At 59.1% G+C, this 25,589-nt stretch overlaps 9 protein-coding genes across 10 annotated transcripts; 4 read left to right on the top strand and 5 right to left on the bottom strand.

Moving 5' to 3' along the window:
- Nucleotides 1-222: 222 nt before the first annotated feature.
- JDV02_003557 (uncharacterized protein) lies at nt 223-5,826 on the top strand. The gene is made up of 4 exons (XM_047984690.1): nt 223-841; nt 911-1,014; nt 1,178-4,944; nt 5,019-5,826. Exons 3-4 carry the CDS (start codon nt 2,153-2,155, stop codon nt 5,104-5,106), a joined length of 2,880 nt encoding a protein of 959 aa, XP_047840664.1. The 5' UTR covers nt 223-841; nt 911-1,014; nt 1,178-2,152; the 3' UTR covers nt 5,107-5,826.
- A 304-nt stretch (nt 5,827-6,130) lies between these two features.
- DPB11 (protein kinase activating protein dpb11) lies at nt 6,131-9,157 on the bottom strand. Its single transcript, XM_047984689.1, has 2 exons — nt 8,913-9,157; nt 6,131-8,843 (listed from the first exon to the last, which is right to left on the bottom strand). Exons 1-2 carry the CDS (start codon nt 9,099-9,101, stop codon nt 6,423-6,425), a joined length of 2,610 nt encoding a protein of 869 aa, XP_047840663.1. The 5' UTR covers nt 9,102-9,157; the 3' UTR covers nt 6,131-6,422.
- A 402-nt stretch (nt 9,158-9,559) lies between these two features.
- Nucleotides 9,560-12,319, top strand: DCN1 (Scaffold-type E3 ligase). Its single transcript, XM_047984688.1, has 5 exons — nt 9,560-10,216; nt 10,396-10,439; nt 11,277-11,353; nt 11,410-11,587; nt 11,655-12,319. The coding sequence occupies exons 1-5, from the start codon at nt 10,130-10,132 to the stop codon at nt 12,094-12,096; spliced, it is 828 nt and encodes a 275-aa protein (XP_047840662.1). The 5' UTR covers nt 9,560-10,129; the 3' UTR covers nt 12,097-12,319.
- On the bottom strand, nt 12,295-13,178 carry JDV02_003554 (uncharacterized protein). Its single transcript, XM_047984687.1, has 3 exons — nt 13,095-13,178; nt 12,968-12,999; nt 12,295-12,830 (listed from the first exon to the last, which is right to left on the bottom strand). The coding sequence occupies exons 1-3, from the start codon at nt 13,116-13,118 to the stop codon at nt 12,530-12,532; spliced, it is 357 nt and encodes a 118-aa protein (XP_047840661.1). The 5' UTR covers nt 13,119-13,178; the 3' UTR covers nt 12,295-12,529.
- Nucleotides 13,179-13,519: 341 nt separating this feature from the next.
- On the bottom strand, nt 13,520-15,119 carry JDV02_003553 (uncharacterized protein). 2 transcript variants are annotated; one of them, XM_047984685.1, is made up of 2 exons: nt 14,828-15,119; nt 13,520-14,767 (listed from the first exon to the last, which is right to left on the bottom strand). In XM_047984685.1, the coding sequence occupies exons 1-2, from the start codon at nt 14,953-14,955 to the stop codon at nt 13,801-13,803; spliced, it is 1,095 nt and encodes a 364-aa protein (XP_047840659.1). In that variant the 5' UTR covers nt 14,956-15,119; the 3' UTR covers nt 13,520-13,800. The 2 variants fall into 2 exon arrangements, with proteins under 2 accessions (XP_047840659.1, XP_047840660.1); XM_047984686.1 differs by having other exon boundaries at nt 13,656-14,767; nt 14,824-15,074.
- A 163-nt stretch (nt 15,120-15,282) lies between these two features.
- On the top strand, nt 15,283-19,406 carry RAD5 (DNA helicase rad5). Its single transcript, XM_047984684.1, has 2 exons — nt 15,283-18,704; nt 18,766-19,406. The coding sequence occupies exons 1-2, from the start codon at nt 15,349-15,351 to the stop codon at nt 18,842-18,844; spliced, it is 3,435 nt and encodes a 1,144-aa protein (XP_047840658.1). The 5' UTR covers nt 15,283-15,348; the 3' UTR covers nt 18,845-19,406.
- GLD1 (D/L-glyceraldehyde reductase) lies at nt 19,024-20,434 on the bottom strand. Its single transcript, XM_047984683.1, has 4 exons — nt 20,034-20,434; nt 19,810-19,927; nt 19,246-19,716; nt 19,024-19,161 (listed from the first exon to the last, which is right to left on the bottom strand). Exons 1-4 carry the CDS (start codon nt 20,358-20,360, stop codon nt 19,088-19,090), a joined length of 990 nt encoding a protein of 329 aa, XP_047840657.1. The 5' UTR covers nt 20,361-20,434; the 3' UTR covers nt 19,024-19,087.
- Nucleotides 20,435-23,364: 2,930 nt separating this feature from the next.
- JDV02_003550 (uncharacterized protein) lies at nt 23,365-23,784 on the top strand (the record flags this gene model as incomplete). The annotated part of the gene is made up of 1 exon (XM_047984682.1): nt 23,365-23,784. One exon carries the CDS (start codon nt 23,365-23,367, stop codon nt 23,782-23,784), a length of 420 nt encoding a protein of 139 aa, XP_047840656.1.
- Nucleotides 23,785-24,415: 631 nt separating this feature from the next.
- On the bottom strand, nt 24,416-24,874 carry JDV02_003549 (uncharacterized protein; the record flags this gene model as incomplete). Its single annotated transcript, XM_047984681.1, has 1 exon — nt 24,416-24,874. The coding sequence occupies one exon, from the start codon at nt 24,872-24,874 to the stop codon at nt 24,416-24,418; it is 459 nt and encodes a 152-aa protein (XP_047840655.1).
- Between the last annotated feature and the right edge of the window lie 715 nt (nt 24,875-25,589).

Below are 25,589 nucleotides of genomic sequence, written 5' to 3'. Positions count from 1 at the left end.
GTCTCAAAATTGGTACCTCGGGTACCAAGTACATGTCGCGAGGGCAGGACGCCTCTGCAGACATTTTGCCATGCGCCCGTTGCGCCATCTCGTAGATGAGGTTTTCTTCCTCTCGTCATCTCTGTTTGGGTGGTGTCGTTGCAGTACTACCTCGCTGGTCTGTTGCCACGCCGGGTACAAAGTACACAAAGAAAGCTACTGCTTTTACTAGGTACCTAGGTACTCCGTTAGTGCTACCTCAGGGTAATAAAGTAAGATACCTCCTCCTTGCTCACGGCACCGCCCGCGTGATTAGCCTCCTCGCACGGCTGCATCAGTCGGGGAGACCCCAGACCAAAATCCAAGACTACGGGCAACCCTCCCCTAGGTTGACTTTGCACCTCGGACGCTGGCCGGTGCTAAAACGGGTCTGGGTATCGCGAATCGCTTCCCCCCCCCCCCGCCCGCCCAGGCAAGACCCCCAGCTAGAGCAGAGAGCCGATCTCCTGCTCGCGACGACCCTGATTACTCGCACAGCATCCCACCGCACGCCGGCCTTGGGTACATGCGACACTCGTCCGTCCCAACTGGCCGTGTGTCATCATCGTCATCGCTCGGCCTCGTACAGTGCAGTGCAATACGGTCGGGACCGACTGCGGCAGGGTTTCTCTTGGTCGACGGCAGGGAAGCAGGCGGTGCCCTTGTTGTTTCTCCCCCTTTCTCCTCGCGCCTGCTTGGGTAATCCGTGCCCAAGATACGTACGGTCGGTCGGTGTAGTCTCGCGACTTATCTTGCCCTATAAGCGCACCCGGCCCAAGTCGGCCTAGGCGGGTGCCGCATGACGGGCGGACAGACAGACGAGGTGAGCGAGTGAGTGAATGAATGAATGATTGATTGATTGATTGATTGACCGACTGACGAATGGGACCAGACAAGCTAGACGGACTAACCTAGTAGTGCTAGCAGACACACGGCACACCCCAAGGTCTGGCCTGGCCATGGCCAAGACATGTTAATACGCTTTTCCCGACGACGGTGCGCTGCTACTATTCCTCTTTCTCTGCCCTCGCGACTAGTCTTCGCCGCTTCCGCCTAGCCTAATCTTGTTCTTTCACCTCAACCATACATACATGAACACACGCGCGCGCACACACGCACACACACACACACACACACATACTAATTACACACATAATAGTACGTATGTACACACATACATAGATACGTGCAACCCCCCCCCGGCCGCCCGCCCACCACGTTCGTTCCCTTGCCATTTGCACCGTCCGCCAGTCCACACACCCCCCATTTTATCCAGAGCGCGCCATCCACACGCCTCTCGAACCGGCAAACCTTCTCTCCTCTGGCATCCCACCACACCTGCCACGAACCCTTTGTCGACGGCTATTCATGCGCCGGCTCGCTTGCATAGTCGCCTCGAACACACACGCACGCCTGCGCCCTTCAACTTGCCCCCGACACTCGCCTCGCCTCGCATTGAGCACCCGGTCCCTCCACCCCCCGTATAGTTCATATCATACCATTGTGCCCGGCGCCCCTGCCTGCCCGACGACGACGCTTCACTCACCACCTACCTACACCTACACTCTCACCGTGCGGTGGCCTTCTTGTTCACGGTTCCATTTACTGATCGATTCGCCGCCTCGGCCCCGTCGGCAAACGCACAGTCACTTTGTTGATTTTCCTTTCTCAACTCCGCCTAGCCCTTGGCCTTTCTCTACTTGACTTTGTTCAACCGCCGCCCCCCGGCGCTGCAATAAACCCACCACCACCACCACCACCATCGCGCTTGCGACTCTGCATGCCTCATGCACTGCCGACGTGCGAGACCATAGCCAGGGTTATCCATCCACCAGTGCATTCCATCTCTCTGAGGCACCTATCTGCACGTCACATAGACGAGCCCACCCGCGCTTGCCGGCCTTGACGCACTTCTACGCCGCTTTCCTTCCTCTAGGAGCAGACTGCCGTCGTCTTATTCTAGGTACCCCCACCCTCAGCTCCCCCCATGGGCCGACTCCCTTGGACCTCGTCTCTCGAAATCACCTTTTCTATTTGTTCAGCCCCGAGGACGGTAGCCCCTGGGGCGCCTCTGCCTGGAGCTCATCTTTGAAAGGGCACCGGGCGTTCGGACCACCCTCCATCGCTGGGCGAGATGACATCAACGTTGGCGGTCATGACCCCGTCAAAGCCCCCGGCAGCAAACATTGGCCTCACCGGCGCAACCGCTTACAACATGGACGAGATGGCAGTATGGGACGCACTCCCTGCCGAGGAGAAGCGCTCGGTGTGGGATGAGACGGAGAACAACTTCTGGGACACATTCGAGCGCGATCAGGAGGAGGCACGCGCCGCCGCCGAGAAGGACCATTATGATGCGACATTGGAGCTTAGGCTTGACTTCAACTCGCTGTCTGGAAAAAAATCTCAACTTGCCGAAACGCGCGACCGCCTTGCAAGGGAGCTGGCCAAGGTCGAGCAGGACCTCGCCCAAGTCGCCCAGGCTTGCGAGGACAAGAGCATGAAGCTTACCGCTCTGGAGCACGAGTATGCGAAGCGGAAGCACGACAGGGAGGAAAAGCGCGAGCATATCTACCTTCAAATGCTGCAGTTCTTCAAAACCAATCGCGGCGAGGACTCGGTGAGTGGGCGCGCGTCCCGCGCTCGACCACCGCCTAAGCGCCAACCTCTGCCTGCGGCGAGGACGCCCTCATGGCATGACCAGATCCTGAATCACGATGACGATGCCCCCATGAATGATGCACCCCCCCGTACAAATGGCCATGCGAATGGGTACGACTCGTTGTCTGCTACAGCAGGCACCTCAGGCTCCAGCAACCACGACTCCGCCGACGTGCTTGTCAACGTTGTCGATGCGGACGACAACGTCATCGGGCCCGTGAAGAGGATTGACGGTTGGAACCAGTGGGTGAGAGAGATTCAGGATATGCCCATCAAACGCGCCGTAAAGATCCGTCGCGGAAGACGATTTGGACCTGATCACCTCAGCACTATTTACGAACGCTCTGAAGGCAAGGGTGTCAAGTGGTTGTCTTGCATGATTCAGGCAACAGGAGAGGTTGCACCTCGGCGATGCCACTCTTGCGATAAGAACCAAGGGGCCTTTGAGGACTGCATCGTTCTTGGTGGCAACATGTTCCAAAAGTGCGGAAACTGCGAGTGGAACCGTCAAGGCTGCCACATGCCCATGGCTAGCAGGTCCAGCATTGCCGCTTCGCCGCACAAGACACGCGAAACCAATACGACGACGGAGGAGATGGATCGTGACGACACCGCGGCGTCCTGGGAGGCACGACGAGCCGAACTTGCTCGAGAGGCTCTGACCAAGGCGTCAGGGCTCCCAGCCGCTAGCCTTCGGGAGTCGCTTTATGTGAGCCACGCTGTCAAGGAACACAAGAGTCCCGTTCTCCCGGAGCCCATGCAGATGCCGACGCCCCAGGAGCCCAGGGAGCACACGTTTGTGAACTCGACACCTGCTGGGGCTGCAGGCTTCAGGGCCGTAAACGGCTTCACGGCCGCCAACAACATTCCCTCCACCGGCGGTTTCACCCCCGCCAATGGCTTCACGCCAGCGAATTCCCGAAATAGCAGGCCTCCGTCACGCGACATCCTCACTCCTTCGGCCATGTCGGTGGAGACATCGCCGCAGCCGACGCCGCCCGCTTCCGAGCCACTCGAAGAGATCACCCGAGCCAATCTCGTCTTGGAGCACGACGGCACCAGATATACATACCCCGAGATTGTTCAGGGCGTGCCGCTGGTCAAAATTGACGAGAACCATCCGTACTGGGAACTGGGTTGGAAACCCCTGAAGCCGCAGATCGAGGCGCAACTGGCGACGTGGCGCGAGAAGAACACGCTGGCACTCGAGGCCAAAGCCCGAGGCGAAGGCGGTTCGGCCAAGTTCCAGACCGGGCGACAGGTCAACCGTGGCATGAAAATTCTCGAATTCCTCGAGCAGGGCGAGATCAGCCCGTATCAGCTCATCAGCAAAAAATTCATTCACACCGGCAAGGGCGCCATCACCTCATATGACACGCTGTTCCGCATGTGCGAGACCCTTGCAGAGCTGGCCAAGTTCAAGCTCGACGTGACGCCTATTGAATGGATGCGACACCGCCTGCACGAGCTTATGTTGCAGAGAGGCGCCAACTTCAACGTGGCAAAGGTCATCCATGACTTCTACCACGACAAGAAGCTGACGGCGTTGCGGATCAAGAATGGGTACAAGAGCATAGGGCGTCCCTCTGGCTACAAGCCTGGCCAGAGCAAGACTCCGCAGGGCTCGGTCAGGAAGCGCAAGAGCATGCATTCTCAGAGTGGCACGCCCCGCGAGACCCCCTCCCGGGCGCCGTCACCGCTGGACGTGGAAGAAAATGCGGCGTCCCCAACATTGACTCACGCGACGTCTGTCCAGACCGACGCGGGATCGTTTGACACATTCTCGAGGAAGCGGCTCAAGACTCTGTCACCGCCCGCGGCGGCGGCTGACGATAGCCTCGACGTCGGAGAGTATTCGGACGCGGACTCATTTAGCGGGGCGCCCCTGGCCAGCCACGATTGGCGCCTCTATCAAATCAAGACGAGACTCTTCACGAGCTCCATCCAGGTGACGCAGTATTGGAACTGGAAGGAGAAGGGGCGTCTCTTCGAGCACCAGCTCCTCAAAGACACGAAGCCTATTGAGTGGGGTGTGCACCGACATCCGATCGACTTCAGCATTCGGCTCGACGACATTGTCGAGGTGAGATGGAACATAGACGTGCTACAGGTGCACATTGTGATAAGCCGATACGATAGCGCTTCTGCCGGACAGGACGGCAAGCCGCGCGGGGATGTCATGGCCGCGTTCAAGAGAGAGCGGACCATTCGTCGATTTCTTGATTTCTGCCGAGCAAAGAGACTCCGCACGATTGAGGTGGCTCCGTAAGTAACCCCCTTCCCCTTCACTCCATGCAACGACCTATGCAAGCAACAGCAGTACTGACACAGATCAACAGCGAGGACATGGAGTCCGAGTGGGGCAAGATGCAATCCGAACAGCTGCCTGGACCCGGAGAAGAGGCTGGTGCTTCGCTGGAGGAATAGCTTTCCCGATCGAAGTGAGTCTCGACTTGGGATACCAGGGCTTTGGGCCGCGGCGAACGCGGCGACATGATGATAATCGCATGGCGCGGATGGCCCGCCCCTCTTCACCATTCACAACCTTTGGTTTGGCACGTATGGTGCCTGCTTCACCCCTCAATTCTTCTTTTTTTAATGTCTTTATTTCACCCCTTACCGGTTATACCTGCTGTCTTCTTCTCATATCCATCACGGCGTCTTTTTCTTGGTCATGGGGCGCAGACGGGAGCAGCGATGCGGCCTAGGTAGCCCATCTTGGGACCAGCCTCGTCGCTCACTCGCGCGCGAGAGAGGGTTTTTCTTTCTCATTAGATATGGAACGTACGCGCTGGCTGGACGTGGCCTTGGCGACATGGCGTGCAGCGGCTGCGGGCCAGGAGGGCGACGCATCGGCGCGAGCGGTAAAGGGGACAGACGAAGAGAGGCGAGAGAAAAGGTTGCGCGTGTGTGAGATAGATACCCCATGGGCGGTTTTTGCTTTGAGAGCGGCACGGGCACGGCACGAGCATGGAGAAGCGAGACTGGGAAGGACGGACACACATTCAGATGGACAACGGACGGAGCGCAATGGGTTCGACCAGGGGTTCGTTATTGGACTGGGATGCGCATGCGGGATGGGACCGCCGGGGGCATGCAAGCGTCCTCTACCACCACCTAGCTAGATCTCCACGAGAGAGTGTTGAATCGTAATGTCCGAGTTGGGCGCTGCCTGCCGCGATGCCGCGATATTCGTTGAGTTTGTCGAGCTTGATGAGCCGTGCAGGGCTGAGTGAGTGAGTGCCTTGCGATGCGTCGCGCGGTGTTGATGGCGTCTTGAGTATGTACGTCTGTCACGTCATTGTAAGCCTTGCCTTGCCTTGCCTTTGCAATATCAGATTTATATTTATATCAAAGTTACTTTGTTCGTCTTGATTCATGCAAGCTCCGAGTATGCGCGTGACGTGACGTGACGTGATGTTGCATGTTACATGAAACCCCCCCCCCCATTTGCCTCCATTGCGCCTCCTTGGCTGCCCCATGCAATCTCCGTTGCTGGTAGTAGTACGTACCTAAACTCCCCGATTCCCAAGCATTTTCGTATGCATACTACCGGCTGGTCGTATGCTAATAAGGTACTAGGTAGGTAGGTAGGTACCTTGGTAGGATTCCGTCGCACATGTCTTCATCCACGCATCCATGCATGCATGCATCCGACCCCTGAGGGAAATCTAGATTCGAAAAGGGAAACAAGTTCATGATGCCATAAAGCAACCCTGTCGTCGGCTGCCGCTCCCCCCGCCTCATCGTTTCCGCAGGGCCCTGCTGCGTCCCGAGCTGGCGGCGGGTCCATCTGCCGTGACGACGGCGGCCGGTGCGGAGGCGGTGGCCTTGAGGGTGTCGCCGCCGCCGCCGCCGCGCATGCGGTCCATGAGAGCCTGCTTGTGGCCGCGTGCCTCGTCGTCCCCGTACTGGAGCTGCGTTGCGGGCGGGGCTTGCGCATCAAGCGATCCGTTGTCGTCGGGGTCGTCCTGGTCCGGGTCGGCGGCGGCGGCGGCGGCGACGGCAGGTGCGCGGAGGGTTTCGGGCCCGTCGGCGCTGCTGGCGTTGGAGACGTTGCTGATAGCGCGGCCTAGGATGCGGCGGGTACGCGTGCGTGACGGCGGGGCCTGCGTGTTCAGAGTCCCCGGACGATCTGCGCCCGCGGCGGCGGAAGCGGTGGTCGAGCAGAGAATGGACTTGATGGTCGATGCGAGTTCCTGGCGCTCTGCTGCCTTGGCTTTTTCCTTGGCCTCTTCGTCCACTACCTTGAGGGCCGTTCCCCCGTCTGCGTCCGTATTCTTCCTCGTCTCCCCGGCTAAGTCGACGGGAGGTGCCGAGGGGCCCCGGCTGGCTCGCGCTGGTTTGTCTGCCGCGGTGTGGTTCGTCGATGGCTCAGAGCGCGTGCGTTTCGGTGCATTGGCGTGTTTGGGCGGGGATGGGGACTTGTTGATAGACGCAGAGGACAGCTCGCTTAGAGGAGCGTCCGAGTCCCTGGCGAATGTGTCCACGGGCCGGCTCCTAGCCGTCATGAAGTCCGCCGACGTGTTGGTGTCTTCCTGCTTCACCGCGGGGATCGACTTGGGGCTGTCGCTCCTCTCGGCCGAGTCGCGCTCGAAGCCGGTAGAATCGACCCCCTGGCCTCTGGGCGACGCCGGCTTCGCCTCCAGCTTGACCGCTGTAGGGGTGGGCTCCGACGGACGCGAGAGTGATGGCCTCGCTAGATTCCTGTCGTCTTGTTGCCCGTCTCCGCGTCTCCTTGCAACATACGAGTCTTTAAGCTCTGGAAAGATGTAGTCGTCGATGGGAACCTTGCAACCGGTGCTGATGCACTCGACGAGCCAGTCCAGAGACACGACCGGTACACCCCACTCGAGCGCAAAGGCGCGCTTGTTCTTGCGCATGGCAGGCAGCGACCTACAGAGGACCAAGCTCGTTGTGCGTTTAAACTCCTCATCATACCTGGCCCCAAGCTGTGCCACGCTTCGAGCGACTTGGTTGAGTTCGATTCCCGTGAACGATGAGCCGCATATCGTAAGGTCCGAGAACCCAGGGATGGGGTATCGCGGGAACGGTCGTCCAAACACGCTGCTATTCGGGTGGAGAAAGCTCTTGCTATGCAAGCAGCGCTCGATGTAGTATTGTGTAACAACGTGGACCTTGTCGGGCGGCGCTGGAGGGTGGGTATCGGGTTGCGAGAGCTGCGGTACAATGAGGAACCGGAAGAAAGGCTCTGCTGGCGCGGGATAGGACACGACTTCGTCAAGCGTGCGGACCACCAACCCACCGAGAGGGACGATGCTGTCTTCTAGAACCTTCTGTCTTGCCTCGTCGCAGCCGTGTGTCGTGAAGACGCAGTTGGAAAATATACCAGCAGGTTCGTCTCTCCCGACGGCTAGGTCGCTATGCGCAGCGTCCTGGGTCGGCTCGTCCACTGGAGATTCCCTGGCAAAAGAATACTCGCGTGAGGTTGAGCGCCCCAAAATGTCGCCCCAAAGACTGTTTCGCTGCGAGTTGAGTTTCATGCTGGCCGTCTTGCGCAGCTTCCTGCCACCATCCTCGGCAGGGTTTGCCGTCCCCGACCTAGACCTCTTACCAAGTGACGTACGTTTGAGGTCCTTCTTGATCCAAGCGCCAACACCCTGCTCCTCCGTTGGTAGCAAGGGATCAAATTTGTCCTCGTCTAATATCATGCCGCGTGCGATGGTCTGCTCGAGCCAGGCGAGTGTGACGGTGTGGACGCCCCAAGACTTGGCAGCGGAGAACTTTTTGCCCTCGGGCTTGCTCACGATGAGATGGGAGCACTTCCGCGTGAGATCGCCCGTGTAGCAGCCCCCATTCGTGGCTATAGTCTCCGCTATTTGTTCGCGCTCTTCGCCGAAGCCGGTCAGGCACACCAAGAGCGAGTGGGGAGCCTTGGAGGAGGCACTGGCGCCGCATCTTTCCAGAGGCTTCAACTCGTATTTCTTCTCAAGGGTCCAGAAGTCAATGTCGTCATCGTTACGCCAAAGCTCTGACAGTGCCTCGATCCAGGCGGCATCCATGGCCTTGACATCGGGTCGCTCACGCGCGACATGGCGGTACTTTGGCGTGTCATAGTTGCCGACGATGAGGTGTGTGCAGTCGGGCGTGAGGTCGTACTTGTGTATGCCCCCAAGCTCTGCGACTTTGTTCCCGATTTCGGTCTGCGGCAGGAAGACGCAAGGGTCAGCAACATGTATGAACGGTGGAGGGAGGGTCGCGGGTGAACGCACTCGCTGCTCAGGCGGGATGCTCGTGCAACAGACAACGAAGCCCCTCAAGGGCTCAGCAGGATCGATGGAGTGACGGTCGGCATCTGCAGGCGGTGACGAGGGCATGTTCAACCGCGTTGGTGTCCCCGCGGGCCGGTCTGTAGGCGGGAGCGTTGACCGTCGTGTAGGTTCTGCTCGCGCAGACAACATGGGGTTGAAGCGTCGTCTTGCGACGGGGAGTGGGACGCGTCGCAAGAGTAGAGTCGCGTGTCTGGGTGGAGGTCAAGCTACCGGCCTGGACAGTAGCGCAACGTCATCCGCTCCCTTCCATTCCCGTTTCACTGGAGCTCAGCTGGCCGTTAGGTGCTACCCCGAACACGCCGCGGCGACCTCACAGTGGACGGCGAGGTGCTGGTAGCGCTAGGTAGGTACCTGGGCCCAGGTACTACTAGAAGCACGTCGTAGCTGCAGTGGCCGCTTGCACACTGTGCTTCGGGCACTGGCACGCGAGCTCGTGGGAGCACGAGGCTACTGCGGGGTCCCTGAAGGTGTGACAAAACACAGTGCCCAGGTTATCCGTCATGGGCGCCCGCACTGGCGCAACCGCGGGGCACCTAATGCCCAGACTGGGCTCCCACCGAGAGTCTGCTCTTTCTGGAGCGTTACCTAGACTTGAAATTCTTCCTAACGCCTCGTTCAAGCTTCCCGACTGCTCTAGGCTCCTTTGACCACCACCTTTTTCCCCGAACAACCCAAGCAAAACCCGACAGCTAGAGGTGCCGAGGCGGTATTTCGACAACGACGTCGTACTGACCTCTCAGCCCGCCGCCGTGTTCGTGACCAGACGAAGACAGCGCAGCCGTCGGAGCACACCTCATCTGCTCTGCGGCACAACCTCCGACCCCACCATCGCAGCCTCGCGCCAGAAACAGCTCCCCACTCGCCGGCGGTGCTTTCTTCCCAGCCTGCCACGGATAGCTGCTTGCCGAACTGGCTGCCCTCGCTGTGTCTCTTTCGACGGCCCCGTCCTCTGTGCGTCCGGAGCACCGCCTGTCCCGCGCCGTCCCCCTCTCCTCGCCGCTGCCCTGTGACTAGTGCACGCGGGTCGCGGCCAGACTGCATCGGGAGTCTGCATCACTGGCTCCCCTCGCAAGCTGCAACCACGGTTCGCGCCGCCCGAACAAACACCCATCGCCGACGCGCTGTGACGACGACGAGCGCACGCGTCATCAGCCGAGATGCCGCCTCCTTCCACGGCCCAGCAAAAGGTCTTCATCGCCCAGTTCGTGTCGCTGACGGGAGCGTCGGAGCGGCAAGCCACCAGGGTAAGTCGCCGCATCAGCACCGGCATGCAGCAACCGACGTCTTGCTCTGGGTCCTCGCTCGATCCTTCAGCCTCGACGGACGACGCCGTGGCCGCAGATTCTCCTCCTATCGGCTCGCGGCACGCCCTCATTCTCCGCGGCGTGGCATCAAGTGCTGGGCTAATTTTGATTCGCTGTAGTACCTGAAGTCGACTGGGTTCAAGATCAACGAGGCTGTCGACGCGTGAGTTGAATCCCCTGCCCCCTGCTACTGCCTGCCGCTTGCTTTCTTTCTTTCTTGCTTTGCCTGCCCTACCGCCTCCTCCAACCTTAACCTTCGCATCCGCCGCCCGTCTCTCACTCCATGGCCTTCTTCTTCCCCGTCGTCCACGCCGCACCCCTTGGCGCAATGTCATGATGGATCCTTGCACCCCATTGCCTCACTGCCGCTTCCGCATCTCACGCCCGCATGCATTGTGCCATGGGTGGGTTGGCGGTGGGGTCCCGCTAGACGGCCCAGCCCATCCCATCTACACACGAACAGAGTACGGCCGAGTGCCGCCGACGGCTCTGAAACATGCCACGGCAAGCTCATGCCCATCCGACGCCCATGCCTTACTGTTGTTCAACCCTACTACAACCACCGCTGAGTGAGGCTGCTGTTGCGTCTCGCCCTCGCCATCATCCCTCCGCCATCGTCGGGTCACGCCGGGGCCACGTTGCTGCAGCTTCGGCGTCGGACCGTCTTCCTCGCAGACCAGCCGAGGCTGGACGTTGAAGTCGCCCGTCCATACCCCTCCCAACTGGAATGATGGGCTGGAAGGGCATTGGCCGTCGCTTTCCATCCAAAGTCGCACCTTTCTGGTCTTCGTCGCGAAGGGCCGAGCGGAAGCAAGGGACAACCGAAGGCCCAACGAACGCGGCCAACAGCCATCATGAAGGGTACACATTTGGCGACCACATCCCCACCGACGCGTGCCGCACTTGTAGTTGAACATCGGGATACGGCCCTTGTTCTAGATCTGAAACCTTCAGCCACAGATTCGATGCGACCGACGGACAGCTAATAGTTTGGTTGCAGGTTCTACGCCGCTGGCAATGAGCCCAAGACGTCGGCCTTGGAGGCTAAACTCGATAGCCTCTTCGACTCATTAAGAGGTTCTGGTTACATTTTCTTCCTCGCTTCTGAGTTGCCCTGCTGACTGGTTTTGCAGACGACGAAAACGATGAGAAAAACAAGTTGGAGTTGGAGTCCACCATGGACTATTTGAGCAACAGACTCAAAGTCAGCATCGAGAACGCCGAGCTGTTCATCGCTCTGGAGCTGGTACAGGCCCCGAGCGTAGGAGAGATTACTCGCAAGGGCTATGTCGACGGATGGAAAGCCACTGGGTAAGTCGCCGTTGAATCCCTGCATCATGACCGGGGCCCTGTCGTGCGATGCTCATGCCGTTCTCAGAGTCGGTGCAACGCACCAAGAGCACGCTGCCCACATCCGAAGGCTCAAGGCATCCTTGTCGATGGACCCGGCCCTCTTCAAGAAGGTCTATCGGTACACATTTGTTGCCGGTCGCGAGCGAGACCAAAAAGCGCTCAGCCTCGAAAACGCCATGATCTACTGGAGCATCCTGTTCTCCCCCCCAGGAATGTCCTGGGAGACGTCCAACCACGACTGGCTAGAGCTCTGGAAATCATTCCTCAATGAGAAGTGGACTCGGTCCGTCAACAAGGACATGTGGAACATGACTCTCGAGTTTGCCCTTAAGGCCATGGCGGACGAGACATTGTCCTTTTGGACCGAGGACGGCGCATGGCCCAGTGTCATTGACGACTTTGTCGAGTGGTGCCGAGTGAAGGGCATCACAAAGTCCGAGTCAATGGACGTCGATGCGGATGCCTGATGAGCTGGGGGCCGAGAATCTGTGAGACGTTGGGGACTGGGCAGACCGGGACAGCAGCTCCTAGCTCATTCTGCACGATGGCCAGAGAGCATCAGCCACAGATATGACTTATGATAGATATAAGCCAACCATTGCTATATGGTCGTTGGCATTTGCATCACGCATACCGCATCGCTCGTCGCCGCTCTGGCCTGGAGGTTTGGCTGTCGAATCGAAAACTGAATTCATTCAACCTGCTGCTTCTTTCCATCCGGCAGCGAGTACTTTTGTACAAGATAACCGCAAATGACGCCATGCTATTTGCACCGGGGCACGTTTCCACCGGAATTCTGCCCTTGGTTTCCGTATTCATACATGTTGAGATCCCAAAAGAGACCTGAAGGTCTCGAGTTACGTCGTTCGTTTCGTGATGCCCATGCCCTCGGCTAAGTTCTCAAGCCTCGCTGCCTTGGGTCCTCCACTTGGGCGCACCGAATCGAGACAGCGTCTCGAGCTTTCCGTCGCCGAGCTTGACATGAGCGGCGCGAATCATACGCGGCTCGAGACGCAGGGTGTTTCGGACGTCGCCGTGGACCTTTGTGGAAGCATCGTAGCGCATGACGAAGTAGTGGCCATGGGTGTGCTTCATCTGATGGACAGAGACGGGCTTCGGGAGGGAGAAGACGCCCCAATTGGAGAGGCCGCGAACGACGCCGCCGTTTTTGAGGACGAGGGAGCCGACGGTGGTGGCGATCCTGCGAGAAAAAGTTTGTCAGTGTCGTCGCATGGAGGGCGGCGGTGCACGCCCATGAGCCGCGTGAGGCAGCGGTGCTCTGTCGTGGAAGAGCTGCTGAGGTGGGTGGTGCGTGCGTGCAGTGGCATGGGAACATACTCCTTCACCTCGGCGAGGTTGCCCGGCCGGACCTGCATTTGCCATTGTCAGCTACCTTGCTGGCGCGCGCGCGCAGAGAAGAATATGGTGCGTCGGGGGATCGGGCGAGGGCAGGGTGCTTGCTTACGATGGCGATGAGTTCGTAGAGCATCTTGGCGACGGCATCTACGGTGAGGAGGATGAGGAGGGACGGATTCGCGGCATCGAGAAGATTAGCGCAGCAAGCAAGCAGCAGCAGCAGGGTCGAACGACGCAGTCTCGAAATTTGGAGCAGGGGTGGGTGTGTGGTTGGACAGCCGAGAATCTGCCGTGGTGAAGGCGGCGCCACCGGTGGACCGAGGACGAGCGTGGCTCAGGTGGTTGGGGGGGGGGGCGTGGTCAACAGCGGCTCCGCCCACTACGTAGCAATGCGGGCGCAAGCTCGGCCTCGTCGAAGCCTGTTGCGGCATCACTTTGTCATTGACCAATACGTAGGCATGGCTGCACCCTCGACTTTGACTTATAACTCATTTTACTCCTAGCAGGAAATGCTGGTTTCGACCGAATCAAGGACTCGAGGATGGAGTACAGAATACGAAGTACTTTGTACCGAGAAGTCGTCGCTGTCTCGAGCGATGACTTGGACGTCATGGAACTACCAAGCACTCCGTACATCAGGTGACTGAAGATGGGTGCCGATCTTGCACAGCGGCTCCTCCCAGTCCGGGCTGCATTGAGATGGGGTTTGACCACTCTCGCGTGGCCTGCCGTTCGAGCGGCGTGTTATAGTATGGTACACATCATATGGTACATGCGTCGGACAGCATTCCTGGGGTACACCGCGGCCCAGGACATTAGAGCCGCTCCTTGGACAGGGACTGCCATATCCTCCAAGGCAACCTCCAGCCGCTACTCCTCACGGCAAACGGGTCAAAGTTTGCCTTTTCCAAGTTCTCCAGAAACTGGGCCGCCGGTACTGCCTCCAGCAGGACGCCGAAGCTTTGACGTATCTCGCGGACAGTGTCATTCTCCTCACCATAGATGTGCTCTGCCTCGCCCTCGTGCTCAAAGTCGTGGCCGGGGTCCTGGCCCTCCTTGAGCCGCTTGAGCATCTCCCGCGCCGTGATGAGATGGTCATTGGCGCGCGTCGCGACCTTGAACACGGCGTCCTGGAGGCCCGGTGCGTTGGGTCCTTGCCGGAACACCTCCTCCTCCTTGACGCCCTCCTCGGCCATTACGTCTAGGGGCAGCAGCAGAGACGGCTCCCTCGTGATCGGGGCGTTGACGCCTGATGGGGTCTTGACTGGCTGCGCGGGTGCCGCCAAGACCGGAATCCCCCTCAGGACCGCGACAATGCCGCAGGCCTTGCCGATGTGGCTGGCGAGGTGGTCGATGTGCATAGACCGCAGAGGCGTCGATGCCAGGGTTGCGTACATCATGGTTGAGTACGTATTCTCCGCGTAATCTTCCAGGCCAGCGAGGCTCGCGTACGGTCTGTTGTCCATGTGCCGTTCGCGCGTCTTGACGAGGCGCGATACCCAGAACTTGATGGACTTCTTGGTCGCGCCGCCGGCTCTCTCCTCCAGATCCTGCAACGCCTTGTATAGGAGGAGGCAGATGGGCTCACGGGGAGGTCGGCCCGCAAATGTGTTGTCGAGGGACTCCTGCCAGAACTTCATGCGCAGGGCGCCGATTGTGGGGTTGGAGACGAGCTCGGGGAGGCGGACGAGCTCGAGGTTGAGGGCACGGAGGGCGGCGTAGGTGTCTTGAACGGGAGGGGGGACGAAGCGGCGAAGGAGGTGCGCATCATAATCACTCGTGCTGGCATCCTGTCAGGTATCCGGCCTCAATGGGCATGAGATTTTCCCGTCGCATACTTACTGGAGCTGCGTCAAACAGTATCGCCGCGCCGATTCGACGTCTGCGTCTGTGACGTAGCAGCGGCGGGACGAGGGCGACGGCACCAGCCTGTTCAGGCCGCGGCCCAAGGCAAGCTGCGGGCGATGCATACGGCTGGTTGTGCGAGCGAATTCGCGCAAGACGGCCGTTCTATGCAAGAACGTCACAAGCCAATGGGCGACATGGCGATTGCAATTCGAAATCCGCGGTCAGCAGCCTTGGACGAGGCGAGACGAGGTGGATTCTTCCATCCATGGATCCGCTGTGGGAGCTTCCATTCACGAAAAATTACAGTGGAGCGACGCCGAACTCCGCGCCGCTAATCCCGGCGTGAACGGGCACAAAACGCGGTCACGTGCCCCATTAACGCGGGTCTGTCGCGCCGACGCGGGCGCTGAAATCCAGGCGCGTCTCCCCGCCGTCGCTTTCCAGGGTCACTGGCGAACCGAACCCTCACAACCAGGGCCCCCCGCGCCTTGACAATCCGATGCTGCCGCCTCGCCATGGATTTTGGACCGTCACAGGAGCCTCCCTCCAAGAAGCGGAGGTTCTTCAAGGACCGGGCTGAGGAGTCGTCGGACCCCATTGCCTTCAGCCCGAAGCCGAGCAGCTCGCCACCCCTGGACCGGCGCCCTTTGAAAGATGAAGATGACACGCGGGCTTTTCTGGCCGAGATACCCGAGAATGGAGGACTTCCAGATCGATCTGCGGCACCTCAAAACGCACCGGAGCTCAAGCACGAGTCATCGTCTGTGACGTTCGACCAGGACACGTTCGAAAGCTTCGTTGGCGACAAGGTTAGCCCGGATGTCATGCGCATCATACAAGACAACTGCGGCGATAACCTCGAGCGAGCCGTCAATATGTACTTTGATGGCACGTACAAAAAGTTGAAGAACAGCCCGCAGAGCCGCCCACCGACCCAGGGTCCGAGTCGAGCGGGATCATGGTCCACACCTCAGCCAGTCGCTGCTGTCCCCCGTCGCAGCATACCAAAGTCTCGATACGTCGGTGCATTTGGTGTCGAAGGATGGGCGACACGGAGCGGCTCTAATATAATCAAGCACGGGGATGTCGTCAGGATTGAGCGGCAAAAGATTCAGCCGCCCCAGCAGCCCAAGGTCAAGGGAAAGCTAGGTGGCCCCAGCACCCCTGTTCGCAACAACACGGCCGCATCTCGAAGGGTCGATGTCATAGTGCGCTTCACGAACCAGTCCGGCCTGGAGATTGGGAGACTCGCAAAGGACACGGCCAATTGGGTCTCAACGCTGATGGACCAAAAAGTCTGCATGTTCGAAGGCACATGCGTCTATGCCCCGGAGCGCCTTCGAACCAACGACACAGTCTTCCTACAGCTACGCTGCTCTCTCCTGAACTCGGCTTTCGAAGACAGGAGGTTTCAGCTCGCCGATGACCGTCCGACTACGTACTTTGAGCAGAGTGAGACGTCGGACGAGAAGGAGCTGAGACTACGACAGGTGGCGCTGGTGAGGTTGTTCCAAGAGATCAACCTACAACCTATAACCGCCAACTCTGCAGCCCAGGACGGACGGGCCGGTCTCCTCAAGGCTGCGGAGATGGACGAACAAAAGCAGCGAGAAGCCAAGAACCCCGCAACGAACGGCAAGGACAGCAAAGACGGAAAAGACTCGGGATCGCCGCCCAATTCATCAGATGCAGAAGAAGGCGAGGAGTTGGAGCAAGACCAACTGGATGCCCTGTACAGGAAAGCCCAGTGCTTCGACTTCAACACCCCAGAAGCCGAACCTGCCGATACATTTGCAATGACGCTGCGACCGTATCAAAAGCAGTCGTTGCATTGGATGATGGCGAAAGAGAAGGACGAGAGGGGCAACAGAGAGCCGTCCATGCATCCCCTGTGGGAAGAATATACTTGGCCCGTCAAGGACATGGACGACAAGGACTTGCCGCTAGTGGGCGGTCAGTCCAAGTTCTATGTCAACCCCTACTCAGGAGATTTGTCTCTCGACTTTCCAGTCCAAGAACAGCATTGCTTGGGCGGCATTCTTGCTGATGAAATGGGCCTCGGCAAGACGATTCAGATGCTGAGCTTGGTCCACAGCCATAGATCGGAACTGGCCCGCAAATCCCGCATGTCTACCGGCGGTATTTCAAGCGTCAACCAGCTCCCTCGACTGGGAACGACATCTGCTACCCCTCTCGATGCGCCTTGCACGACGTTGGTGGTGGCGCCAATGTCGCTGCTCGCCCAGTGGCATAGCGAGGCTGAGAAGGCATCGAAGCAAGGGACTATGAAGATTGAACTATATTACGGCAACGAAAAGTCTAGCAATCTCCAGGCCCTTTGCTGCAGTGGCAACGCGTCCAACGCACCCGACCTCGTCATCACAAGCTACGGCGTTGTCCTGTCCGAGTTCAGCAGCCTTGCAGCCAAGAACGGAGACAAGTCGTTTCACAGCGGTCTGTTTTCGCTCAAGTTCTTTCGCGTCATCCTGGACGAGGCGCACCACATCAAGAACAGATCGTCAAAGACTGCCAAGGCGTGCTATGACATCTCCTCGACTCATCGCTGGGTGCTGACAGGCACGCCGATCGTCAATAGGCTCGAAGACCTATTCAGTCTCGTGCGTTTCCTCGGCGTCGAGCCATGGAATAATTTCTCGTTCTGGAAGACGTTCATCACCGTACCATTTGAATCAGGCGACTTTGTTCGGGCTCTCAACGTGGTGCAGACGGTGCTGGAGCCGCTGGTGATGAGACGCACCAAAGACATGAAGACCCCCGACGGACAACCCTTGGTTCCCCTACCGCCGAAGCAAATTGACATTGTGGACGTGGATCTGTCCAAGGAAGAGCGGGCAGTGTACGACTACATCTTCACGAAAGCCAAGCGGACCTTTTCAAAGAATATGGAGGCGGGCACAGTCATGAAGGCGTTCACCACCATTTTTGCCCAGATTCTGCGGCTGCGACAGTCTTGCTGTCACCCCGTGCTGGTACGCAACAGAGACATTGTCACGGAGGAAGAGGAGGCGGGAGCCGCGGCGGACGCAGCAGCAGGGCTTGCCGATGATATGGACTTGGAATCCCTTGTTGCCCAGTTCACTGCCACGACGGATGACGATGCCAAGAGCAACTTTGCGTTTGGCGCGCATGCACTCGAAGAGATTCGCAACGAGTCTGAGAAAGAATGCCCGCTCTGTTTCGAGGAGCCCATGAATGAACAGCTGGTCACAGGCTGTTGGCACTCGGCATGCAAGAAGTGTCTCCTGGACTTTATGAAGCACGAGAGCGACCGTGGGGTTGTGGCTAAGTGCTTCAACTGCCGCGCGCCCTTGAACCAGCGAGACTTGTTTGAAGTGGTGCGGCACGATGATGAAGACGACGCGCTTTCGAAATCTCGTATAAGCCTACAGCGACTGGGAGCGAATCACTCGTCGGCCAAGGTGGCGGCGCTCATGTCGCATCTGCGGGCTCTGCGGCGCGAGCACCCGCGGATGAAATCGGTCATATTCTCACAGTTCACGTCGTTCCTGTCACTCATTGAGCCGGCGCTGGAGCGGGCCAACGTCAAGTTTCTACGGCTGGACGGGAGCATGGCGCAACGGGCGCGAGCGGCCGTGCTAGAAGACTTTCAAGAGAAGAAGGGCTTCATGGTACTGCTCATCAGCCTCCGCGCAGGCGGCGTTGGCTTGAATTTGACGAGCGCCGGGCGCGTGTTCATGATGGACCCGTGGTGGAGTTTCGCCGTGGAGGCCCAGGCGATTGACCGGGTGCATAGACTCGGACAGGAAGATGAAGTCGTCATCAAGCGGTTCATCGTAAAGGAGAGCGTGGAAGAGAGGATGTTGCGGATCCAGGAGAGGAAGAAGTTTATGTGAGTGGCTCACGCGACTGCGACATACGCACACACACAGACTTTGCTAACCAGACGACAGTGCGACCTCCCTGGGCATGATGAGTGATGAGGAAAAGAAGCTTCAGCGCATCGAGGACATCAAAGAATTACTGAGTTAGATATGTGGGCTAGAAACGCAGCGCACCGATATCAATTGTACGTGGTACTGGCATGGCAGCATGTGTAGGCGTTTGCTCGTGGGAGGCATACATTCGGCAAGCATAATAGCATGGGGGCAAAACACAGCTCAGAACACTATGACTCCACGACTGGCGTGTGACACGTGGACGTTATTCGACTTTTACTCTATTGGTATCATGTTCTCAACCCATCGATTCATTACAGCGCAAATTCGTCATTCCTTACAGCACAACCTGGTTGACGGCCGCCGTCTCCTTGTCGTCGCCGAAGAGGTTGATGTTCCACTTGGGGTCGTCTGCGCAGAGTTAGCATCATGAGATGGTGTTTGGGGCAGGATGAAAATAAGCGCTCAAGAGGTAAAGGAGGGGGCAAGACGCACAGGTATAGGGAATGTTGAACCGCTGGGGCTGCTCGCCGAGCTTGTCGATGGCCTTGATGGCCTCGTCGTCGAGCTCGATCTCCTGGAAGTTCTCGCGGATGCGAGAGGCGGTGACGGACTTGGGGATGACGACGTGGCCGCCGAGCTGGGACCAGGCGAGGATAACCTGGGCGGGGGTGACGTCGGTGCCGCGGGCCTTGGCGAGGCGGTCGGCGACGGCCTTGACCTCGGGGGTGTTGACGAGCAGGGGCACTCCCCAACCGTTGTTGCCAAAGGCCGAGTAGGCGGTGATGACGATGTTGTGGGCGGCGCAGTAGTCGACGAGGGGCTTGTTGGGGACGCGCGGGTGGCGCTCGATCTGGTTGACGGCGGGGACGACGCCGGTGGCCTTGATGACGGCCTCGAGGTGCGCGATGGAGAAGTTGGAGACGCCGACGGAGCGGGTCTTGGACTTGGGCAGCTCGGTCACGGCTGAAAAGGGTTGTTGTTAGCAGCCTCCACGGACACAAGGCAAGCAAGCAGTGTTGAGCGAGAGATGCTTGTAAGGAGGTGTTGGAGACATACCCTTCCAGGTCTGGGAGATGGAGACGTCGCGGTTCAGAGCCAGCTCGGAGCCGTCGCTGGTCTTGGGGAAGAGGTCGTTGCCGGGCTTGAAGGCGACGGGCCAGTGGATGAGGTAGAGCTGTAAGCCGAAACAAACAGAGTCAGTCACTTGGCCACTCGCTCATTCAATCACTCATCCAAGCCTCTGATTTTTTTTATTTTTATTTTTATTTTTTTTTACTCACGTCAAGGTAGTCGAGCTGGAGCTCGGCGAGGGTGTCATCGAGGGCGGACTCGACGTCCTCGGGCCTGTGGCTGTTGTTCCAGAGCTTGGAGGTGATGAAGATGTGCTCGCGGCGGAGGCCGGGGACGTCTGCGAGGGCGCGCTTGATGCCCTCGCCGACCTCGCGCTGGTTCTGGTAGATCTTGGCCAGGTCGAGGTGGCGGTAGCCCGTCTTGAGGGCCTCGTAGACGCCGTCGCCGACCTCGCCCGGCTTGGCCTGCCAGGTGCCGTAGCCGATCTGCGGCATCTTGTGGCCCGAGGTGAGGGTGACGGTGCGGCCGGTGGACATGATGGGCGAAGGTCTTTTGTTCAAGTTGGGGGTGGTTTGGGGTTTTGGGTTTGGTGTAAGTGGTGGTGGTGGTGATGGTGATGAGAGAGGGGATGGAGGGAAAGGAAGAAGCGCGATGGCGGCGACGGCCCCTTTTCATATGAAGTCAATGATGAACGGCCATCGTTCCGGGTGGAGATGGAGAGCTACGTACGTGGTGGTGGATCGGGCTTCATCGACTACGTTGGTTAGCTTTGGCCTTTTTGTTGCAGACAAACACATATAGCCGCCGAGAGAAGCCCCGTTTCGACCCTCAGGGTTCAGTCGTCCGTCCCACTACGTAGACACGGCACAAGAGAAGGGGCCCCTTTTTTCTCTCCTCTCCCCTTTCGGAGTTAAGGGCTCTCTCATCCTGGGTATGAGTCACGCATACCGCCCGTGAAAGATGGCGAGCAACGTTATACTCAATCGCATTGCACCGGGGGGGGGGGGGAGGTGCCGCCGCGGTTTCGCGTCGTTGCATCATCGCCCCTCGAGCACCATCACATCACCACTTACACACTGGCGCCATCCTTCCTATCCACCGGTTGGGGGGCGGGGGGGAGGGTCGGCCCCGACTGCCCCGCCAGCCGGCCGGCCGGCGAAATCTCGACAGCAGCACAGGGCAATGACAGGGAAAATAGTTGACTAAAAAAATAAATCATAAGAAAAGACTGGAGCCGCGGAGGGGCAGGCCGAGGGGCAAGGTGCAAGGAATGGGTGATGATGCAACCGGCGGGGTTTACCGACAAGCCACACAGACAGACAAGGCAACCCTTTTTTTCTTCTTTGGCCCCCCCTTTGCTGCTGCTGAAGAAGAGGAGCTTCGAATGGATCCTCTCTCTCTCTGTCTGCCCAGGGTGAGTGTCGACCGGTCGCGGAATCGCGGTCGGAGCGTCGTGACCCTCCCTCCTCTACGTGTTCTCCTTGGACAATTATTATGGATCATTCATTACCAATCGCGGAGCGCCATGCCGGGCATTTTCTCCACTACTGCGACGTGGTCACGATGGGTTAAAGACGGCGGACGGGGTTTTCTCCGCGCTTGGCGCGACGACGACAACGAGGGTTATTAGCATCAAGTTACCTATCATGAGGCGAGCCATGATCCGACAGCATGGTCCTCCTCCACCCTACCGCCTAGGCAGGCAGTCGCTGCCACCACGGATCCTGGAGGGGTAAAACTTTACGTAGTATCACGTACTCGGTATGTCCTCGTTTCTATCTCCGGGTCTATGCTCCATGGAGCTCGCCGAAAGGAACGGGGGGCGGGGTTGGCATGGAGCCCCCCCTTGTTGGTGGAGTTTTCGTTGTTTGTTTGCGGGTACTATACCGTATACTGTACGTACTTTGTACGGAGTCCATACACGACAAGGGATCAGACATCACGTCAGTCGTCGTCGCCGCCACGGTGTTGCTCCTTTCCTGCAACAACCATGGGTTGCTACAGTAGTCACAAACTTAGTTACTAATCAATACCGCCGTGCTTCGTATATACGAACGTACGTACGTACGCATCTGCCACAGGGCACGGCGGCAGATGCTGCAATTAGCCGTGCGTGCGTGCGTGCGTGCGTGCGTGCGTGCGTCCGCTGGAGGCATCCGGCAGATGGATCGTTGCTGTTCATCCGGCAGGCGGATTGCCGAAAAGGGGAGGGGCCAAAATGAGCCGACAAGGGGGAAGATTGGCGAGGAGCAGGAACCCTTGTCGGCAGCAGGACAGTAGGTAGGAATACAGTATAGTAGAAGTGATCGCGGCGCTATACGCGACGGCCCCGGAAACTCAAGAGTCGAAAAGGTATGTAGATGGATGCCGTGTTTCACGCTCACAATTGAATCGGCTCGGCCAAGTCGTCCCGGTGGTACAGCAGCACAGATCATGACGCGCTTCCCTTGGTCGCTTTCCAAGACCATTTGATGACAAGTCAATGGCAGGAAAATCACGCGGGGGGCGTGCGACTTGAGCCCTCCGTCCGTCCGCGTTTGCCTTTGCTGAGAAATCTATCCATCCCAGCCCGGCGGGAACGAGGCTGCCCGCCGCCGCCGTTTTGAGGTTAAGGGAAGAGGGTGAGCTGTTTGCGCCGACACCATCCATGCCCCGACACAAATTCACTTTGGTCCTGGTTTGGTGATGGTGGTTGTGGACGTGGTGATGAGTGAGTGACTGGAGTAAGTGAATAGCTTCCCCCGCTATGACGGGTAGCACCTTAACTACTATTGTCGTTGTCGCCGTCGCCGTCGCCGTCGCCGTCGTCATTCCCCGTACGCGAGGCTGAATATACAGCACCAGCTTCTGCCTTGTGTGCGATACGCCTCACTTGTATCGCATCGCACCTGCCGACAAGATGACAACTCACGGCGCGGCTTGCCCTCCTCACGAAGGGTGGGGGCAAACAAGGCGTTGCAGTTACTCGGGCTGGCAGTTTGCTGGGTGCAGTTTGCGCGATCCCCCCCCCCGCTGTTGTTGTTGTCGCCGCCGCCGTCAATCTTGGCCGTCGCTCACAGGGTACTGTATCCCGCCAGCCAGCCAGCCAGCCCCAAGTCGACCAGCCGAAAGGTGCGTGCCCTCTCTGTGTGTTTGTGTGTGTGTGATGTCGTCGCCGCCGCCGCCGTACGGGAAGGCGGGGACGGTGGCTCTGTCCCCATGGACGACTGCAGCCGCATATATGCCCTCCCGGCCAAGTAAAGAACCGTCGTGTGTCTGGTGGCGAGGGACTGGACAAACAAGACTCACGGTGCGTAACGAGATTCGCTCTCGGAACGAGGGGTATATAGAGCTCGTGTCTGGAACCAGGACACGGCGCCAACGGTGGGCGTGCCGCCGAGATGTCTGCGAGTCTGCAGAGAAGTCGCCCGCCCTCGCCGAGTGTTCAGGATTTGTCCTCGACGGCAAGCTTGACAACCCTGTGTCCGTATAGATGAACCGTCGTTGTTGTTTTTGTTGTTGTTTTTTGTTGTTCTCTTCTCCTCCGACAGTGGCGTATCAATGTTTGCCTCGAGCAACCCGGCGACAGTCGACATCATCCGGAACAGAGCTGGCTTCGTCTCCCTTCTGCAACTTCTCTCCCGGCGAGGAGAAGACGACGGCGGCGGCAGCTCGAGCGGCGCCGTCGTCGGCGTCATCATCGTCAGTGTCGTCATTGGGCTCGCTGCCCTGATCGTGTGCATCTACGTCCGGCACGCCGATCGGTCGCGCTCGCGGCGCACGCCCAGGAGGCACCCGCGGCGCGGCAGGAGGGGTACGCACCGCGACGGCGGCGGCAGCGCACGGCGTGTTGTGCGGCAGAGGGACAGGTTATCGCCCCTCAAGTTCTTTGACGTGAGGGATCTCGGCAGGGGCAAGCGGGACATGCGGCAGAGAGACGACGTGGAGATGGCGAGGCCTCGCCGCGCTCATCTGCGGTGAGGGTTCGCCCGTTGGAGGAGAGAGAGGTAGAGAGAGTCGGGTGCCCCGTCAAGACGCTGATGGTGGTTCGGGTCGTAGACTATGATGAGAGCGACGACGACGGCGATGCGGGTGAATTCCTCAACGAGAAAGTTGAAAAAACGTCGTTGTGTCCCGCTTGCACGTTGGGGTCTGGGCCAGGTGAGAGCATCAACCATGATTCGAACAACGCTCTGCAAGGAGAGAAGAATAATACCTTTGTTGTTTGAATCGCAGACTATGAAACCAAAAGAGTCATTAGATCGTGTGATCGTCCCCTCGTGCCTTTTCCGTCTCTGAAGCGCCCCGTGATTGCAAAGACCTCCAACCTCGCGCGCCCTCGACCGATCCATGCATGTAGTTTCCATACCCTCCCCTACTGGCCAGGTGAAGTACAGCGCAAGTAATGTACACGAGTTGCATGGGGTCGGTCCGCCTTGCGACTGCCATGTACCGTCGGCAAGACAGGACCACAACTGATGAATCCAATCTCACAATCTCAACCTACCGTATTGTAATCTTATATCATTCGTGGGTTAATGGTCGTCCCCCCTCATTCCAAAATGCCAGAGTCGTCAGCAGGCCCGTCCCCCCTCTCCTCTCCTCCCCCCGATCAAGCTCCCTCCGCCGGCGGCGGCGCATCCGGTGGCGGCGGGGCGTTGGCGGGCGGAGGCGGCGCCTCGGCGTCGGAGCTCTTGGAGCTCTTGCTGCTCGACGCCTTGCGGACGCCCCGGCGGCGGTGTCGGTGTCGGAAGCGGATGGTGTGGCGGTACATGTAGAGGAAGACGCAGAGGCCTATGATGAAGGCGCCGAGCACGATGCCGACGACGACGCCGATCTGGATGTTTGTGTTGTCGCTCGGGTTGCTGGAGAACTGGCGGGGCAAGAGGACGGCCCTCGCGGTTTCGTCATCATTATCTGCTGCTCGTTGTCGATGTCGTCGTGTCGCGGGCGGTGAGGCGTCTTGGTGGTCCGCGAAGAAGAGGACGTGCTCGATCTCTGATACGGGGCCGGGCCGCCCGCCGCCGCCGCCGCCGCCGCCGCCCCGACGATGATCAAGCGGGATATACATGCATCCACCTTGTCCTCCCGCGCCGGTTGAGAACTACTTCCTCTCTCTTACGGCCCCGAGGGGCGTTTCAGGACCAGTCCCAGCCCAGAGCGGTCGTGCGTATGGAAGGGGCGGTGGAAAGCGTGAGTTGGTAACGGTGAGCTAATGGGGGTCAACGGGGAGAGGAGGAGCACGACCACGCCCGAGGAGCAGGAGAGGAGTCAGGAAGGTGGAGAGCAGAGAGGAGGCCAACCAGGCGAGGTAGTCATGCCTCACCGGCGCCGGCCATGCAAAGAGTACGAAGTGGTTTAGAGCCTCCACTACGCTGCGGCGCTTCGCTGCAATGCAGTCGGCCTCGCAAGCGAGCGAGCGGCGATGTAATCCGGGGGGACTGACCGCTTGCAGAGAACGACGCACGCGGAGCATACGCGGGTCGCCGCAGGACAAAGGCAAGGCAGGGCAGGGCAGGGCAGGGCAGGGGAGGGGGGGGACGTATATAGTCGGTATTTAAGCCTGCAGGGTCCCCGGCAGCGCATCACATCGAGGACGGCTCGTACGTAGACTCGTACCAGATGAGACGAGACGAGACGGACACCCAGCTGCTGCTGCTGCTGCTGCTGCGCCGAAGCGGAGCCCCGGAAAGGTTCACGCGGAGAGGGAGGGCGGGCAAGGGGGGGGGGGGGGGGGGGGGCCTTTCTTTGCTTTGCGCGGGGAAGAGGAAGAGAAGCCCATTCTG

Source organism: Purpureocillium takamizusanense, chromosome 3, assembly GCF_022605165.1.
Source record: "Purpureocillium takamizusanense chromosome 3, complete sequence".
NCBI classification, from domain to species: Eukaryota; Fungi; Ascomycota; class Sordariomycetes; order Hypocreales; family Ophiocordycipitaceae; genus Purpureocillium; species Purpureocillium takamizusanense.
The sequence above is the reverse complement of the archived record's forward strand: the minus strand, read 5'-3'. Positions and strand labels throughout refer to the sequence as shown.

Excerpts from the sequence above, each read along its gene's own strand:
- RAD5 (XM_047984684.1), top strand. The coding sequence starts at position 15,349 with ATGGATTTTGGACCGTCACAGGAGCCTCCCTCCAAGAAGCGGAGGTTC. Across the intron at positions 18,705-18,765 it reads CAGGAGAGGAAGAAGTTTAT|TGCGACCTCCCTGGGCATGA; the intron begins GTGAGTGGCTCA and ends ACCAGACGACAG.
- JDV02_003557 (XM_047984690.1), top strand. The coding sequence starts at position 2,153 with ATGACATCAACGTTGGCGGTCATGACCCCGTCAAAGCCCCCGGCAGCA. Across the intron at positions 4,945-5,018 it reads CGCACGATTGAGGTGGCTCC|CGAGGACATGGAGTCCGAGT; the intron begins GTAAGTAACCCC and ends ACAGATCAACAG.
- DPB11 (XM_047984689.1), bottom strand. The coding sequence starts at position 9,101 with ATGTTGTCTGCGCGAGCAGAACCTACACGACGGTCAACGCTCCCGCCT. Across the intron at positions 8,844-8,912 it reads GCATCCCGCCTGAGCAGCGA|ACCGAAATCGGGAACAAAGT; the intron begins GTGCGTTCACCC and ends TTCCTGCCGCAG.
- JDV02_003553 (XM_047984685.1), bottom strand. The coding sequence starts at position 14,955 with ATGCATCGCCCGCAGCTTGCCTTGGGCCGCGGCCTGAACAGGCTGGTG. Across the intron at positions 14,768-14,827 it reads TACTGTTTGACGCAGCTCCA|CACGAGTGATTATGATGCGC; the intron begins GTAAGTATGCGA and ends ACAGGATGCCAG.
- GLD1 (XM_047984683.1), bottom strand. The coding sequence starts at position 20,360 with ATGTCCACCGGCCGCACCGTCACCCTCACCTCGGGCCACAAGATGCCG. Across the intron at positions 19,928-20,033 it reads TCCAGCTCGACTACCTTGAC|CTCTACCTCATCCACTGGCC; the intron begins GTGAGTAAAAAA and ends TTCGGCTTACAG. Across the intron at positions 19,717-19,809 it reads CATCTCCCAGACCTGGAAGG|CCGTGACCGAGCTGCCCAAG; the intron begins GTATGTCTCCAA and ends AACCCTTTTCAG.
- JDV02_003554 (XM_047984687.1), bottom strand. The coding sequence starts at position 13,118 with ATGCTCTACGAACTCATCGCCATC. Across the intron at positions 13,000-13,094 it reads TCTACGAACTCATCGCCATC|GTCCGGCCGGGCAACCTCGC; the intron begins GTAAGCAAGCAC and ends TGGCAAATGCAG. Across the intron at positions 12,831-12,967 it reads AACCTCGCCGAGGTGAAGGA|GATCGCCACCACCGTCGGCT; the intron begins GTATGTTCCCAT and ends TTTTTCTCGCAG.
- DCN1 (XM_047984688.1), top strand. The coding sequence starts at position 10,130 with ATGCCGCCTCCTTCCACGGCCCAGCAAAAGGTCTTCATCGCCCAGTTC. Across the intron at positions 10,440-11,276 it reads ATCAACGAGGCTGTCGACGC|GTTCTACGCCGCTGGCAATG; the intron begins GTGAGTTGAATC and ends GTTTGGTTGCAG. Across the intron at positions 11,354-11,409 it reads CCTCTTCGACTCATTAAGAG|ACGACGAAAACGATGAGAAA; the intron begins GTTCTGGTTACA and ends CTGGTTTTGCAG.